This window comes from Rhagoletis zephyria, unplaced genomic scaffold, assembly GCF_001687245.7.
Source record: "Rhagoletis zephyria isolate East Lansing unplaced genomic scaffold, Rhagoletis_zephyria_1.1 Rzeph_scaffold_00040, whole genome shotgun sequence".
Taxonomy (NCBI): Eukaryota; Metazoa; Arthropoda; class Insecta; order Diptera; family Tephritidae; genus Rhagoletis; species Rhagoletis zephyria.
Genome location: NW_016157124.1, coordinates 147542 through 164125, shown reverse-complemented (window position 1 = coordinate 164125; position 16584 = coordinate 147542). Strand labels below are relative to the sequence as shown.

At 32.2% G+C, this 16584-nt stretch overlaps 2 protein-coding genes across 6 annotated transcripts in view; one reads left to right on the top strand and one right to left on the bottom strand.

Annotated features, from left to right (window-relative positions):
* Asph (Aspartyl beta-hydroxylase) overlaps positions 1–9028 on the bottom strand; it is a 31924-nt gene extending 22896 nt beyond the window's left edge. For 3 of the 4 annotated variants that reach the window (XM_017620988.1, XM_017620994.1, XM_017621002.1), the window contains exon 1: positions 8574–9026. In XM_017620988.1, coding sequence (XP_017476477.1) covers positions 8574–8625 — 52 coding nt within the window. In that variant the 5' untranslated portion in view covers positions 8626–9026. Of the gene's footprint in view, positions 1–8573 lie in introns of all 4 variants that reach the window. The other variant, XM_017621008.1, reaches the window with a different exon arrangement.
* A 2863-nt stretch (positions 9029–11891) lies between these two features.
* On the top strand, positions 11892–13266 carry LOC108366537 (CDGSH iron-sulfur domain-containing protein 3, mitochondrial). Of its 2 annotated transcripts, none has more exons than XM_017620970.1 (4): positions 11892–12055; positions 12269–12428; positions 12497–12590; positions 12655–13266. In XM_017620970.1, exons 1-4 carry the CDS (start codon positions 12011–12013, stop codon positions 12776–12778), a joined length of 423 nt encoding a protein of 140 aa, XP_017476459.1. In that variant the 5' UTR covers positions 11892–12010; the 3' UTR covers positions 12779–13266. The 2 variants fall into 2 exon arrangements, with proteins under 2 accessions (XP_017476459.1, XP_017476466.1); XM_017620977.1 differs by lacking the exon at positions 11892–12055 and adding an exon at positions 12109–12197.
* Positions 13267–16584: the final 3318 nt, after the last annotated feature.

The following is a 16584-nucleotide window of genomic DNA, read 5'->3' as shown; positions in this document are numbered from 1 at the left end:
TACATAGATAAATACTCTTATAAATACGGCGATAGATAGTCGAACGGAAGAACTCATTGGCTTGTGGGTAGCCAAGTTGCCAATCAAGTACAATCAAAAGCAAGTCATTAGCAATATAATTTTAACTTTGCGATCGGGCTTTTGAAGGTGTTATACAAATATGGGTTATCTTAAAAAAAAATGCAGAACTCTGCTACATGCGAGTATTAAATGTGTAGCTGTGTAACGCGCTCGGTTGGCTAAAAACGGAAAATAAAAATGACTCCAAGCAGATAAAAAATATTGGAATAAACATCTGACTTAGAGATGCCATTTTTAAATCGAAGATCGATTAATGGAGTCCTTCCGATTCAATTTTTTAGTTGCGATTTGATCTGTCAATCGGCCCCAAAAAATTTGCGAATCGATGTTTTCTAAATTGATGCGGCTCCATTAGTTATGACCGCGTGTATGAAGACCGCAATCCATAAATGAAATTGAGCCGCGCGGTCATACTTAATTTATTTTAAAAAGTGAAATTAAACCGCAGCCTTTATTCATGCGGTCTTTTTTCTAAACCCGATTTTTGAGTTATTCGAAAAGTTGCAACTTGAAAAAAAACCGGTTCCCGATTTTGAGCGAAGCAAAATAAGTTGAATGTTTTTTAGATCAAAAGTAAAACAGGTAAAAAAAACGGAAAAATTCACATTTAGTCCTATTTTAACTTTTTTGCAGATAAAATTAAAAAAAAAAAATAAATATAAAATATAAATATAAATCTACAGATAAAATAAAAAAATATAAATAAGAAGCCGCAAGACGGACACATATTTTTCGAAAATACAAGAATGTCAATAACTACATTTTGTCCAAAATTTTGCCATTACTTGAAAAACGCATTTCGCAAACAATTGAATAAACAACAACATCTTCATCTTAGTCTTCGCTTGCACTGTGATCACTTTCATATGCATTGTTTTTCATCTTCGGCTTCGCTTCAGACTGCAAACTTTGATGTGCCTACTACTACTCGGGAGGTCCATAGTTCAATTTCTGGTATCAGCAACATCATAAAATTATTTTTCAAATAGCGGTTGCCCCTCGGAAGACAATGGTAAACCTCCGAGTGTACTTCAGCTATAAAAAAGCTTCTTCGGAGGTGCAGTAAAAGTGTAGATCTCTCCATTTGTGTCACAACATTAAGAAGCAGAAACACGAATTGGAAGAGAAGCTCGGCCAAACACCTAGAAACCGTGTAAGCGCCGAGCATTCCGCTTTCCCCTAACTGGAAAAATAGTTGAAAAAACTTTAAAAAACTCGAAATTTTTATTGAGAGGTAAAATTTTGTACGAAATGAAAAAAACCGGTTTGTTCGATATAAAAATCCGGTTTATAATCAAGATTTCAAAAAAAAAACCGCCTCTATATAGCCAAAAAAACCGATGGTAACCGGTTTGGAAAAACCGAATCAATCACCCTAATATCGACCTACGGTTTGCCTAAAAAATCTCCATATAAAATTAGCTCCATATAAAATTATGGGTAATACTGTAACAAAAAGTGGAATTTCAAACTTTGTCCAAATTTTCATTAAAATTTTGCACTCCCCTATTACGCTTTTTAAAAATACTGAGTATGGAGTTTTGTGTCACATTGAATTTTAGTAAATAAAAGTAAAATTTTAAAGATTTTGGCTACCTTCACCTTTCTTGACGAGCTCGTAACTGGATATTTTCTCGAAGATAAACCGGTTAAAAAGTCCTTTATGAACGCCACTTACGATTCGTTTTCGAGTACTTTTTTGCTTGAAATTATGGAGCGCCTACGAACAGTCGTAAATGGATCGAAAAAGCATTCGTATGTGAATATATTATAAATATGTATTATAAAATAGTGCGGTTCAAGAAACATTTCCAACAGAATGAAAACTTTTTCTTGTGCTGACAAATTACTACAAGCATCCTTCTATTCAATTTTTTTTAGCCTTTCGTAAAATATAATGTTCGTAAAATGTAGGAACGTTTTCTTGCTGGCTGGGAAAGTATGCAATTCGTCTACATATGTATGTACATATTTCTAACTACAGGCGGATAATAAATAGCAACGCTTTAAACTACATACATATCGCACACCGTCTTCAAAAGAGTCACAACTCAAAATAATACGTTTGTCAGAAAATGCGAAAATCTATTTCTTAGCACATGGCAATCATATGGGCAAGGGCGACTTTACTTCAGGTTTTTTTTACAAATTATAACAAAAATTTGCTCCAGATTTTGCTGAAAGGTAAAAGGTGTGCACGTTTTAAGCGCATAATCTCTAAAAATGCCAAATTTTGAGTTGCGACAAGTTTCAATTAATAGAACAACATGCACCAAGATTCTGAAGAGAACACCTGCGCATTTGATATGCCTACATATAGTAATTTGAATTGAATCAAATAAAAGTTCCAAATACAAAGCACTTTGAATTTGACTCGTTCTGGCAACTCTTAATGACTTCTACTTATCTACATACATACACACATACATATCTCAGGGAAAATATAAATATTTATTCCGTTATTTCTTAGGCTTTGTTCTTAACTTATCGTAGCAAACAAACAAAAGCAAAGAAAGGTATAAATAGCCTTAAGAAATGTTGTTGCAAATGAAGCGTATGTATGTAATATTTAGGTATAAATAAACTTTAAATCATATGCGATACATGAATATGTACAAAGGAAGACAAGGAGGATTTGAAAAGAACGTTTCGTTTAAGACAAATATAATAACTTCAATTATGAAGTGGTAGGTAGGTAGGTATCGTAGAAGTACGTAGAAACATACCAAGTTTGCTGTTGATAGAAAGAGAGAGAAGCTACGTCTACGCCGTGATAACTCGATAAATTTATATGACCTTCAAATTTAATAACTCGATATATTTTGAAAACTACAAAAACTTCGATTCGATATATCGACAAATATCAGTAAATCAAAAAATATCAACTCGATGCATTACGAAAACTCGATAAATTTCGTTAACCACAAAAATAATAATAATTCAATAAACATCGATCACTTGATGAATTTCATTAACTTGGCAAATTTCGATAATCCGATAACTATCCGTTTTGGCAGCACATTGATCAATTTGAATAATTCGATACGTTCCGATAACTCAATAGACATGGATAACTTCGATGATTCGATAAATTTCGATAACTGGATAACTTTTTTGATAACTAAATTTTTTATGACTGAAAATTTTCAATAAATTTTCTTGCACTTCCAGTTACGCTAATTCTTATGTATTTCTCGTTGTTTTCATTTTCATCTTTATCTTCAATTTTGTCTTCGCTCTTTTCTATGGATAGTTTTCATTTCTCTCTTCATCCTCGCATTTATCTTTATTACAAAGTTTAATTTTCAATACGAATAAAAAATGTGAATACAACTCAAATGGAACAGGTTGCCAAAACAACTATAGACAAATACGGAAATATTTAAACGACGATTTTGGCCTTAATTTGCAACCAATTTTGAAACCATAAAAACTCTCCTCATCTACAGACATATTTTCCCAGTGGTGTTCTTGGTTTTACCGTCGCCGAACAAAGGCGAACAAAATTTATGTTAGTATATTTCTAATATACATACATACATACACTGCCGGAACAAAGTATTGGCACAGCGAATTTTTCACAATATATGCAACAATTTTTATTCTAATATTTTTCCGCCGAATTTGTATAAAAATATGGTTCATTCTACAACAAAAAATTAGGTATGTATTTGGCCTGAAGATCAGAAATAAGTTCAAACATAGTACATACATACATATGTACATATGTCTGAGAAAAGAGGGCGGTTACGCGTGCGATAAAAATGAGATAAATAGAGAAAAGATAAAAGCATGTTTGCCGAGATCAACAACTTGTGCGACTCACGGGCAGTGTTGCCAGAAAATTTTGTTAAAAATCTTCCAAGTGACGATAAAAACTTCAAGACACCATAAAAAGGTTACTGAAACTGGAACAAAATCTTTTTTCTCTAGAAATATCTTCATTGAAGATTTTATAACAAATTTATTAAATTTCATTTATTATACAAAACCATAACACATTTTATTAAAAAAAATATATATATAACAAGTTCTTGAATTCATAACAGCCTTACTTGACTAGTTCACAAAACAGTATTTTTACTTGTATTTTTATATTTACATATGTATTATTTAAAAATTGGAATTAACAAAAAATTGCAGATAACTGCAAAAATATACAGCTATGATATATAAACTAATAAATACTTTTTAATTTAAGTCTTGTAAATTGCGCTTTTCAAGTATTTTAATAAGTCTTTGTTCTCATTTAAATATATATCCTTGCATTCATGGCCGTACCTTTTTAAGTAAGTATTTGAGAAAAAAAAATTTTCCAAGTGCTGCCAGATATCTTCACTGAGAAGATTTTTTGTGTAGTTTTATTTTGTTGCAAATATCTTCATGTGAAGATTTTTTTGATTATTTATGAAAAATATCTTCATTTTGAAGATAAATCTTCACGTCTGGCAACTCTGCTCACGGGACAGTTCTTAAGTGGACGGCGTACGTATGAAGCTATATTTTTATAAACACAATGTACAGCTGTACATACATACATAAATAACTAAATATGTAAAATGCTATCTAGGCGTGAGAATATTTTGAAGACACATATGATTTTCTTTTCATTGCAAATATTTGTAGGTTTCCTTAAATAAATTTCAGCGCAAATCTCTGAAAAATAGCACGCAAAGTTCGCCGTCGTCATGAAAACATACATACATACATATGTACAAGAAGATTTACATACCAACGCGAGTGCTCTTATATACGAGTAGGTACTGTACAGACAAGTAAACACATACAGATGTATTTATGCATATTCACTTAGAATAAAGGAAAAAAAAATTAAGCTGATTAATAAAAAAAAATAAATAAAGATATGTTATGTTTAGAGAACAATAAATCACATGCAAAGTTTAGGAATGCTGAAAAATGGAGGGAATTCGCTCATGAGAATTAAAGCGAGGCAGACCTGCAAGGTAATCATAACTACATACATACTAGATACAGTTGCACACGTTTCAAATGGGACAATAATGGGTACGACTGTTAACAACCTGAACTTGAACTTATCGTGCAATCATTTTCGCTTTTATTTTCACGTGGTATTTCTTGTTCGTTTGATGTGCTTATTGATATCATACGTCAAGTTAAACTAATTTGTGGTAGGGTTGTCGGAAAAACACCGATGCATCGAGAGAAGTGAGTTTGACCAAACATTTTTTTTTTAGAAAAACTCTTGATTACAGATTTATTATCCATCTTATTGAAATAGATTAAATGCCGGTTTCGCCAGCAACTTAAATGGAAAATTATTTTTTTTTCTGTCGATTTCCGTATAAAATTCAAAAAATTTAAATCATTTTTCACTTAAATTACTTTCGTTAAATTTACTGTAAGGTTCACAAATGAAGCCTTTTTAATGATCATCCCCCACATTTCCTCCATACAAAATTAAATTACTCTTTAAGCTACACATACATATGTATGTATGTATCTAGAAATCATAATATCGAATGAAATGGACAACAGTCTTGCAATCAAAAGTTTTTCTAAAAAAACTTGAAAATCAGGGGAGAATTAATGTTGACTTAAAAATTAAAATTTTTATGATTTCTATAGTTTTACGAAAAAGTTTTTGACTTGATTCAATAGTCCGTTAGAAACGAAATTAGCTCACACACAATTCCACAATTTTCCTAAAAAGCTTTGTTGTGTAATAATATCTGAAAAAGCCCATGCTATTCGATGCTTCGATGTATGCCATCCGATGTATCGAAAATTATGGATGTACATTTCAATGCATCGAATCAAAGAAATACATCGATGTATTAATCACTGACGTCCCTTATTTCGGTACTTATCGTCATCATTAATGCGATAAACGCCCGCGCCTAAAGTGCTCATACTTACGGTGATCATTCGTACCGATTTTGGCGGGACAGTACCAATTTTGAGAAAATTGTCTCGCTGAATATTTTTTGAAAATCGGGACGTATGTATAAGCATAATTTGTACTTAATGAATCTGGTGAAACGCAGCGCTATGGAAATTTTAAAAAATAATACTAAACCCTAAGTTTCACCAATCGATTTTAAAATTTATCAGACTTTTAAAATTTAAAACGACAAATTTTCCGAACAAAATTAAGTAATTTTTGATTTTAACAGGCTGATAAATTTTAAATTAATTGGTGCAACTGGGCATAATTCCCTCAAAAACTGCATGGATATGAAAAACATAAGCTGTAGATATTATGTATATTGTGTGTATGCATTTTTGCGACCATTTGTCAAGTTTTTTTCTCTTTGTTTTGTCTTAAATAAAAGTGAATTAAAAGATGTTGTATTTTTATTCTAAAAACAAAATTGTATGTTCGGATTCGATGCTTTAGAAATGTCTCGATTTTTGTCGACAGAAATCTAGTCGCCGTAGTTATACTTCAACTATAAAATTTAAAAACTGCCAAACAAGAACCTTTTCATTGATAATGGCTATATGTTTGTTCATACGCATATATATGTATGTTTGTAAATGCAAATAAGAAGGTACGGGTGAATGTACCTTTATTACAGTTTCCCGCTAAAGCTTAAAAAAACGGTAAAGCCAAAAATTGTCATTATTTCGTGTGTGTGTGTGTGTGTGTGTCCAAAAAAATGTACCTCTGATATTTTACAGCTTGTTGCCTCCCTCACAACACAGAAAACGTAGCAAATTACTTAAGAACTGCGTACTGCCTTGATAAGCTTTAAAACGAACATATATTTTTTGAGTTTTCTGGTTTCATTCCGTTCGTTTGCGAACGCAGACCTCTTAGAAATGGGCAAATAAAAAATGTATCTGAACAAAAATAAAAAGCACGACAAAAAAGCATCTTATAAATGGACAGGAGACCCTTATAAGCGGACAACACAAATCGTTGATTGAAAGTAAAATAAAATAACTAAACCAAACTGTCGAAATCTGCATACATACATATGTATGTACATTAGGGTGGTCAAAATAAGTAAAGTCGATTTTAAAATATTTATTTATTTATTTATTTTGATGTATGGGAAAAAAAATTTCGTAAAAATGGTATAGAATTATTGAAAATCAATAGTTTTCGAGCGGAAAACTCTATTTCTTTTCAGAAGACTTCCAAAAATAATACCCAATTGTTTATTTAACCTATTTGACTTGTTTTTCAAAAATAAAATTGTCAAAGTTTACTTTCAGTTTTGTGGTTAAATTTTCTTTACACCTCCTATGCATAGACAAAACCTATGGAATCGTGAGTGTCCGATTATGGGAGGTTTCACTGTACCTCGAATATATTACTCCGCTTGAATAAGTTAAAAAATTAGAATTGCTAATAATGTGTATACCAAATAAATTCGAAATCATTGGCTTTTGATACTGTGTATCATTTCGTGCATAATTTACTGTAAATATATATATGTGCATTTGTGTGTATACAAATTTACTACGATGTGTAAATTTATGCACATGTGCTTGTACAAAAAAAGTTGTGGAAAATAATGCACAAGAGAACAATGCTATTTCGCATGCATAATAAGAACTTTATTTATTTCCATGTTGAAATTTTAAAGATGCTAGAAATTTGGAAACCCTTTAAAACATTTCACACCAAGTTCATTCGATTTTAGTTTTTTTTTTAATTATATATTTAGATTTTTCCTTTCACCTTTATATTTACTTTAAATTGCATGACTTTTTTTATTATACTTATTTAAATTTATTTCATATAATTTATCGTTAGCTAAAATATAATGTTTAATAAGAAACAGCACTTCGACAAAAATTCGCAACTTTATAACTTTGCTTTTTGCTAAATTTTCAGACTATGTTTGAAGGAACAAAAATGTGAGCTAGGGCCTTTCTTTATTAAGGAAAACAACAGCAACAATGCTCCACAAAATATTTTTTTTTTACGATTTATAATTTTTAAAACCCGCTCCTGTTTAAATAATAAATTATTATAAAAGAATACTACATATATATATGTATCTACAGATGTATCAGGAAGAAAAAAGGTCAAGTTTTTACACTAACGCATGAAAACATACACACACCCGAATTTGAAAAATGTGATTTTACTCTTATACAATAGATATTGCATATGACATATCCAAAGGTTTTTCTTATGGCAGCTACTTATGTATGTATATACATATATATGTACTATGTAATAAGAATAAAGTATGTGTTTATTCTAATTTACATTATACAACCACAAACACTGTGTGAAAATCATGCGTTTCGCCAAAAAATTTTTGAAAATATAGAGCTACTCGTACAGCCATAAGTAAATGCACATAACTGTCTTTACAACATAAAGCACTAGAAATTTTCGCTTTACCACTCTTTAACAAAAAAAAGTTATACAAATAACTACATTTATTTATACATATCCATACGTACATATGTATGTATGTATGTATTCATACATACATTGACAGACATGTACTTTAATAATTTATTGTTGGTTTGCAGTGTAAACTCACCACGTCTCTTTTTCTTATCCTTTCGCTTGCGCGGTTGCACGTCACCCGACATATTTCACCGCACCCTTTTCGAGACCCTTACCTGTTCTATCAATTCTTTCACTTTTCTTCTGCACTTTTACTTATTTTCATATATAAAACTATAAAAATAAGTTAATTTAGTTAGTTTTCTTATATTTTCTACTATATTTTAGCGCTTAACACTTGAATTGAAAATTTCGGTCGGACGTTCTAAAATAAAATATTAATAAATACTTTTAACGAACGAAACCGCCGCGTTTTCCACTCAACAACACAGCCCCAACACGGCTAGTTATCCACTGGACCGGTAATGCTCCCCATGCTATAGAAACAAATGCACGATCGTTATTGGGCACAGTGCGAGCACAACAATTTTGTTTAAAAATAAAATTCTCTCTATCTGCCAATTCGCCGCATCCGGCGCAACCGGCTGATTGGATTCTTGTTTTGGTATTCCGGTGTCATAATCAGCTGAGTTTGACCGTTTGGAACGTTGCCAGAGTGTAAAGTGAAGTTAATGAAAAGCAAAAAGGTGGTAGCATTGGGCGCAAAATTTTTTTTAAATTTTTTAGGCAAAGAATCGAAATCTATAGAATTCTCTCTTAAAACAGATTTCTTCGAGAAAAAGTTTTGGCCCCTATTGCGAGTGTCGACTGGCAGTAGAATAGAAATTTGTCGATCGAGTCGATCATCTTTTATTTTGCTATTGTGTAACTTGATCGATAAAAATTTGTACTATTGTGAATGGTTGCGGAATTGTAAACAGCTGTTTGTTTGTTTACATTTGTTTCTTTAATGTTTCATTTACATCATTTTTAAAATAATTGCTTTTATTATAAAATTTAAAAAATGGACACAGTTGAAATATGGTTTAGTGATGAGGAAGATGATGTGGAAGCTAATAGATTAGTAGAGTTGGCTAAAGCAAGGAGGGAATTGCGAGATTCGTCGGATCCCATGGAGTTGGAAGATGAAGTGTATATACATATGTGAATTTTATGAATAGAAGTTGCGTTCCCGATGCTTCAAGGATTTTAGGTTTTACAGGATTTGCAGGAAAAGCTGTTTTCCTCATTAATAAATTTTATGGAAGTTTAAGAAATACGTTACCGTTTAGTTATTTGTACAATGATGTTGAGTATTTGTCCAAACGCGTGACCCGCCTTTTAAAACTTTAACATACAAGTGTAGTGAAAGAATTAAACTTTAATTTAACATAAAGATTTCAAGTTTCCGAGCATTAGTTAATTAATAAATTATGCAGTTTTTTGTAAACTTTGATGTTGGTTCTGCGCAAAAACACTGTGGATGGCGTAGCCGGAATTATATGCACAAGAAATATTGTATATCTTTCACAAAAGAAGCGGAGCTTCCTCCCGTGCTCTTTACGGAAATTCCTTTGCCTATGTCCTCACTCTCCTGCATCAGCTCGACCAACCGCGCAAGTTGCCTTTTGTTGCTTACAATTTTTTATCTGTAATTCAGACACATATGTACATACATATGTATATTTCACAATTTTTAACAACTTCCAATTCAATTGACTTACTTTTTATCCATTATAGTACCACTTTCTTATCGATATTTTATAAACGCAAACTCCAACGACTAAAAAACAGTAATAGAAGGATGTGCGATTAAAAAGTTTCACAGTCGCTGATTGAGCGACTAATACTAGGTTCACATATAAGTAGATTATCCTCATTTTCGAGCTTAACACCCTAATCTGTAATTATAACAAGAGATTAGCCATATAAAATTCGTCCCTTGTTAATCTGTAATTATAAAATAATCTCAGATTTAACCGATAACTTTTCGGTGTCCATCCTAGTTTTATCGATTGTTTTTGCGAAAGAGAAGAGAAACGCCAAATGTAAAAGTAAACAAAAATGTACGCTAGCAAATAAAAGAGGTTTGTAAAGGCATTTTTAATAAAATGTTAAGTTAAAATATATTTATATTGCTTATTATAGCAGAAAAACGTGATCACGGTGGCACAGAGAAGAAACATAACTTTTCCTTGAGATGTGAGAATAACAAGCACAACAAATTTGACGGCTAATAATCTGAGATTTGCCTGTGTAAACGTGGTGATTAAAAAACGAGCTTTGATTGAGATAATATTGATATGTGAACATAGTTTAAGCGACACTCACAATAGCATCGATAATCGATAATCGCTTAATAGTCGTTTATCTACTGCCAGTCGACACCCGCAATAGGGGTGTTTGTTTATTTTTCCACAGGTCCACTCGTATAGTGCAACAGAGTAGGTACCGTAGTGTAAAAAAAAACCTTTGATGAGGTTTTTTCTTGCACTAAACTTAAACCTTTTCTCAAGACCGATAGAATACAAGATTGCGCTGGTTAATGTAAAATTCGGAAGAGTAACGTGACGTCATAGCAAATTTTCCGGTGGCTGAGAGAGATCTGTCAGTATGTATATTTTTGTATATGTATATTACACAGACAATAAACAAAATCTGCTATGACGTCACACTTCTGTCAAAATTTCCAAGAGAGAGCGGTATCACAATGAGCGCCTTCTGTATACGTTTCACCATGAGCCTTTTCTTGCGCTAATTGTGGAGATAGTTATACCATGTTCTGACCGACATCGAAAACATGTTTTCGTTGCTAAAACTGGTTTTCGACTTAAAACTTGTGTTTTCGTCCATGTAAAATCTGTCAAACGAAAACCAGTTTTCGCTGAAAACTACTTGAAAACTCACGTTCCACTCATTCCAATCGGTGTCTTCACTAGTTTTTTCGATTGTTTATCGAAGTGGAAGTCATATTTTGTAATCTTTAATACGCCATTTCGGATTTATTGTTAATTGGCTGGCAAAAGTAAAATAAGAATGAAAGTAACAGGTTGCTAATGAAAAGAAAATGAGGGAAAAGCATTTTGGTTTTGTTTTTGTGTAGCAAAACTGTAATCAGAGGTTGTAAGAAATGTCAACGAAAACACTAACAGCCGGTGTAAACAGCCTTCAGCCCACAATCCCAAAACACGTTTTCAAAGTGTTTTCGTTGTCGGTCAGAACATGATATTATAGCCTGTTCCCATACTTCACGATTTGCAGGTTTTACAGGAACAGCTGTGGACGTGGCGTTCGGGAACGACTTTGGTCTAAATCCTACAAAACCTGCAAATCATAGACGTTCTGGAACGCACTAATTGTTATGCACTGCACTTTTAGTGATTTCTTCGAAGAGACCTCATATGTATTCGAAAACTCCGAAAAAGTTTATCACCTCTAAAAAGTTCTCTGGTTAGATTATAAAAAACTCTTGGCAACACTGAAAAACATTTGTGTACTGTCAAAATAGGAGAATAGTCAATAGATTATAAAACGAGCCAATTGTAGATTAAAAGAAAGGAAAAACCTTGTAAATATATTTTTAATTACAAAATGTCGATTTTAATAAGATGTGCGCGGATACGGCAAGTTTTACTGGTAAGCTTCCTATAGCTGACACTACACCTTAACTGCTCAAAAACACACGAAACCAGCACTCAACCCTGCGGTGGGCTTCTTAAAACTAACCTATTTTTCAAGAGGAATATAAGATAAACGCATTCCATTTTAATCAAATAATATATTCGATCATTCATGGCACAATCACCATACTGTCAACTAACCTTGCGCGTTGATTTGTTTTCTTTTCAGCAACGGATGTATTCATCTTCCAAGTCTTCTAATCCATCAACAAACACTGAGGTTAAAACGATACCCAAAAACTTACTCGAAGATAGTCAAACATCCCATCTGCAAGCAGAGAATGGTGCTATCTTTGACAAGAAGCCATTCAAAATTCATTTAGAAGCGAGTAGGTGAATCAAATCATTTGTAAATAATACTATACTCCTATGTATACCTTTTTCAACTCTCCTTTAGATAAAATTTATAGCTGGTGTCTATGTGGAAAATCGAAATGCCAGCCAATTTGCGATGGTATGCATAAGAATGAGTTCTTAAAAATAAAGTTACGGTAAGTAATTACCAAAGCTTTAGTGGCCCCAAATTATTACATTATACAATTTTTTCCGTTGCAGACCTGTACGATTTCAAGTGGAAAAAACTGGTGATTATTGGCTATGCAATTGCAAGCAAACCAAACATCGCCCTTTCTGTGATGGCACGCACAAGCAAGCGGATATTCAAGCCGCTGTGCGATAACTAAACCGAATATCTGAAAATACCTACTTTTTAATGAATTAAAGTGTATTCATTTAAGTGTTTCTTTGTTTATTATTATCTCTGCAGGCGTCCAAAAGCAATAAAATATCGATACGCATGTTTTTAGATGCAAGCAACAAATGTATATATAGTGTATTTTCACTTTTATATGTTGGTTATACTTTATACATACATAATATTTACTTATTTTCTATATTCCCGCGTTTTATGTATTATATTTTGTTATTAAATGAGCAACACTTCTCATATTATCAGATGAATGTCTATAGTTATGCATGCAAAATATTAATATCTTAATAATTTGTATAACTCAAGATCAATATAAAGGCTTCATTCAGTTCTTTAACAAACAAGTAACAAAATACGTATTTACAAAAACTCTTGTTTTTTCAAAAAGTTGATGTTTATACATCTTCATAACGTTACCTTTAATTTTGGTGACTACTAAAAAATTAAAAAACAAAAAAAAACACATGGGTAATTTCCAAACAAAGAGTACATGGCAAGTATTTTTTATATATTTTTGAAGATTGGTAAATTTATCCTCCGAAATCGTTTACAGACGTGAACATTTCGGCAGAGTACGAAAGTACTTTCAGGCTTCAAAAATTATTATATTTTTCTTATTTTTGTATAATGTTTTCCGGAATGTCACTTTTTTAAAAGTAAGTTAAAGGATTAAATCAGTTTGGAAACTATTAGAAAAAGTATACTAACCGATAAGCATTGTACTGATTTTTAACATTAAATATTAGGGCCTTTGCATACTAATTTAACGATGGGTATGTATGTATGTGTATGATGATAATGTGGTTACAGCGTTTATGTTGGTTTTTTTTGCGAAAGGCGTTTACATATTACAAATGTACATTTTTATATTTGTTTTGTAAAAGCTTGTTACTGCAAGTAAATTTGTATATATTTATATAAAATAGATAAGGGTTCCCTTCTAATAATATGTATAGTAAGCACTTTCTCAGCAAATTTTGGTAGTACCGTTATTTTGTTGAAAAACCAGTGTTTTGGCAAATCAAAATCTCAACAAATCACATAATAAAATCTTGGTCGAAAATATAAAACGCCACACCAAAAGCATTTTTTGACTACAATATTGATATTGAAGGACTCTTAAATAGCCCACAGAATATTTTATGCTTCAGTTTGTATTATTATAAATGTAGTTGTACGACAAACAACAATATTAAGAATACTATTAATTTCGCTATAAATATGCACCTGGATATGTTTTACTATATGTATGTATGTATGCAAGTATTCATACTAATTGTTTACTAGTAATTCAACTAAACAGATATCGGTGTAATCGTTGCATCAGTTTTCAACTGATAATTTGCTTTGCAAAGAGGGTCTAACACAGTATGGTGGTCCATTAGCATGTTGTAGGAGCCTTTTTATAGCTTCATTAGCGACGTTAGTTAAACAAATAGCTCAAACCTAAAGCAAGCAAGACAGGAATAGAACGAAATAGAAGATATTTATTTAATATCTGGCTGTATTAATAAAACCAACTACTATGTAGTGTGCATTTGAGAGTTTACAAAAAATTCCAATTGATATACTGCAAAAAATCTAAACAAAACAAAAGACTTAAGATACGAACAGCAATCAAATTTTATACTAACAAAATTGAAGCGACAAAACAAAATCGTATAAAATCATAAACAAAAAATGAGTTGAGGCGTTGATCCCCGAATTTACTCATTCCGTACTTTAAATAAAAGAAAAAGCAGCGAGAAAATCTAACTATACAAATTAGGCGGTACTAATAAATATTGCCCATAATAAAGCAAAAACCTTGCGAATAACCAAACAACTTTCTGCAAGTTTTAAGAGTTCGGGTAGTTCATAAATGCTTCTACATCACACTACCATATGTGTACTATATGTACATTTCGCAAATTTTCTATAAGAATGTCATGACTCAAAAAATTAAATTTTTGAAATTTAGTGCTAAAGTCTTTTGGGGTTTCTGCTAGCGCTGGAAGTTCTATCAAGATATTCAAATATCTGAAAATCCGCTTTTTTGAGTTATGGAAAAAACATTTTGATTTCACAGAGAAGCTTTAGCAATTAACTTTGCGATACATATGAAGACAGAGATGCTTCCAGACCAGATTGTTCCGATGAAACCACAGCCAACCAACCAGCCGGTTTAGAAGCAAGATACCTACACGACAAGAGTTATGAGCCAGTTCGTAAACGCATTACTGCAAAAAACAGCCCAATTTATTTCTAAACTATAATTTATGGAGAAGTCCAGCATTCGTAGACACGGTTTAATGCCCAATTGGAACTAAGCTGTGAAAAAAACCTTTGCAGTAAAACTGGGGGTTGCATTTACGAACTGACTCTATGTACGCCCAACTTAACTTGAATAGGCACACTTAATGAAAAACCTTTTGGCGCCTTTTTTTTGCAATAGATATGTATGAGCCATGTATTCATTTGATGAATCAAGGAGTTAATACCCAATATACATATGGTCGTTTAAAGCACAAAACCGCGTATCAAGAAAATGCAAAACCTCGTATGTGAGGTTTCCCAAATTTTATAGGAGAGGAAAACTTGTCTTGTGTCAAAACGGTTCCCTCTTTTATCCCTAATTATCTTTTCTGCTTATTCAGCATGCCTGTGCAGTTGTATGGCGCGGATACATGCACAATTAAAACATCTGATGAAGTGGCTCTTGGGAGTTTTCGAGAAAGATTTACAGGCCTTTGTGTGTTGGCGATGGCGAATACCGCAGACGATTTAACGATGACCTGTATGAGTTTTACAACGATATAGACATAGTGCAGCGAATTAAAATTCAACGGCCTCGCTGGCTTGGTCATGTCATACGAATGCACAGAAACGCTCCAGCTCTGAAAGTATTCGAGCTGCAATAAATGCGGTAGCAGTACTTTTTATGCAAGAGCATCACGAAAATTTGGGCAACTCTGCCGCCATCACGTGTTCGAGGAACGAAAGTTGAACAATCCGTCGCTTATCACTAGCAAATCAAATGCAATACAAAAACTTTTACTGCAGCATTTCAGTCGAGCATCAAGGAAGCGACAAGGTTGCAGTTGAAATATTGCGGTAAATTAAATTATTACGTTGCACGAACATACCCAAAGTTATGCCATTCATACTAAATAGACTATTTTATACTCCAAGCCACTATGTAGTTATATTCTATATGGTGAAATTTATACACAACATGAAATTAGGAAACCTGCCAAGTATTTAAATGATCGCGTGAGATACAACAGGGAGGTTCACAGCTATCAAACAAGAAATATGAATAATTTTCATTTGCCAGTAGTAAGACCTAAATTTTTTATAGGAATATTATTTTGGTAAAAACTGAATATAAGCCCTCGATACATTATGAGGGAATAAGAGAACATAATGAGCTGCCAAGCAATATAAAAGACTGCAATAACACCACAAAGTTTATTCAAATTTTAGGCATCTTATGTTCAAAACTCTTCAAGCAGTTTGAATTAAATGAAAACATTAAAGAAAGTATATATGTACATACAGCAAACAAAAGGTAAAACTAAAAAACTAAAACCAAAAACACGAATGCAAATGGATATTTTAGTTTTAAATTTTAATTATATTTAATTTGCTTCGTATTTTATTTTCATTGAAAATAATTGCTGCACTGTTTAGCTACATGGAGATATAGAGAAATAATAACAAGCGCAGAAAACATAAAATAAATTTTTCAAAACTTAAAAAAGGTAATGACGTGTTGTGCACGTGTCAGAGCAGAC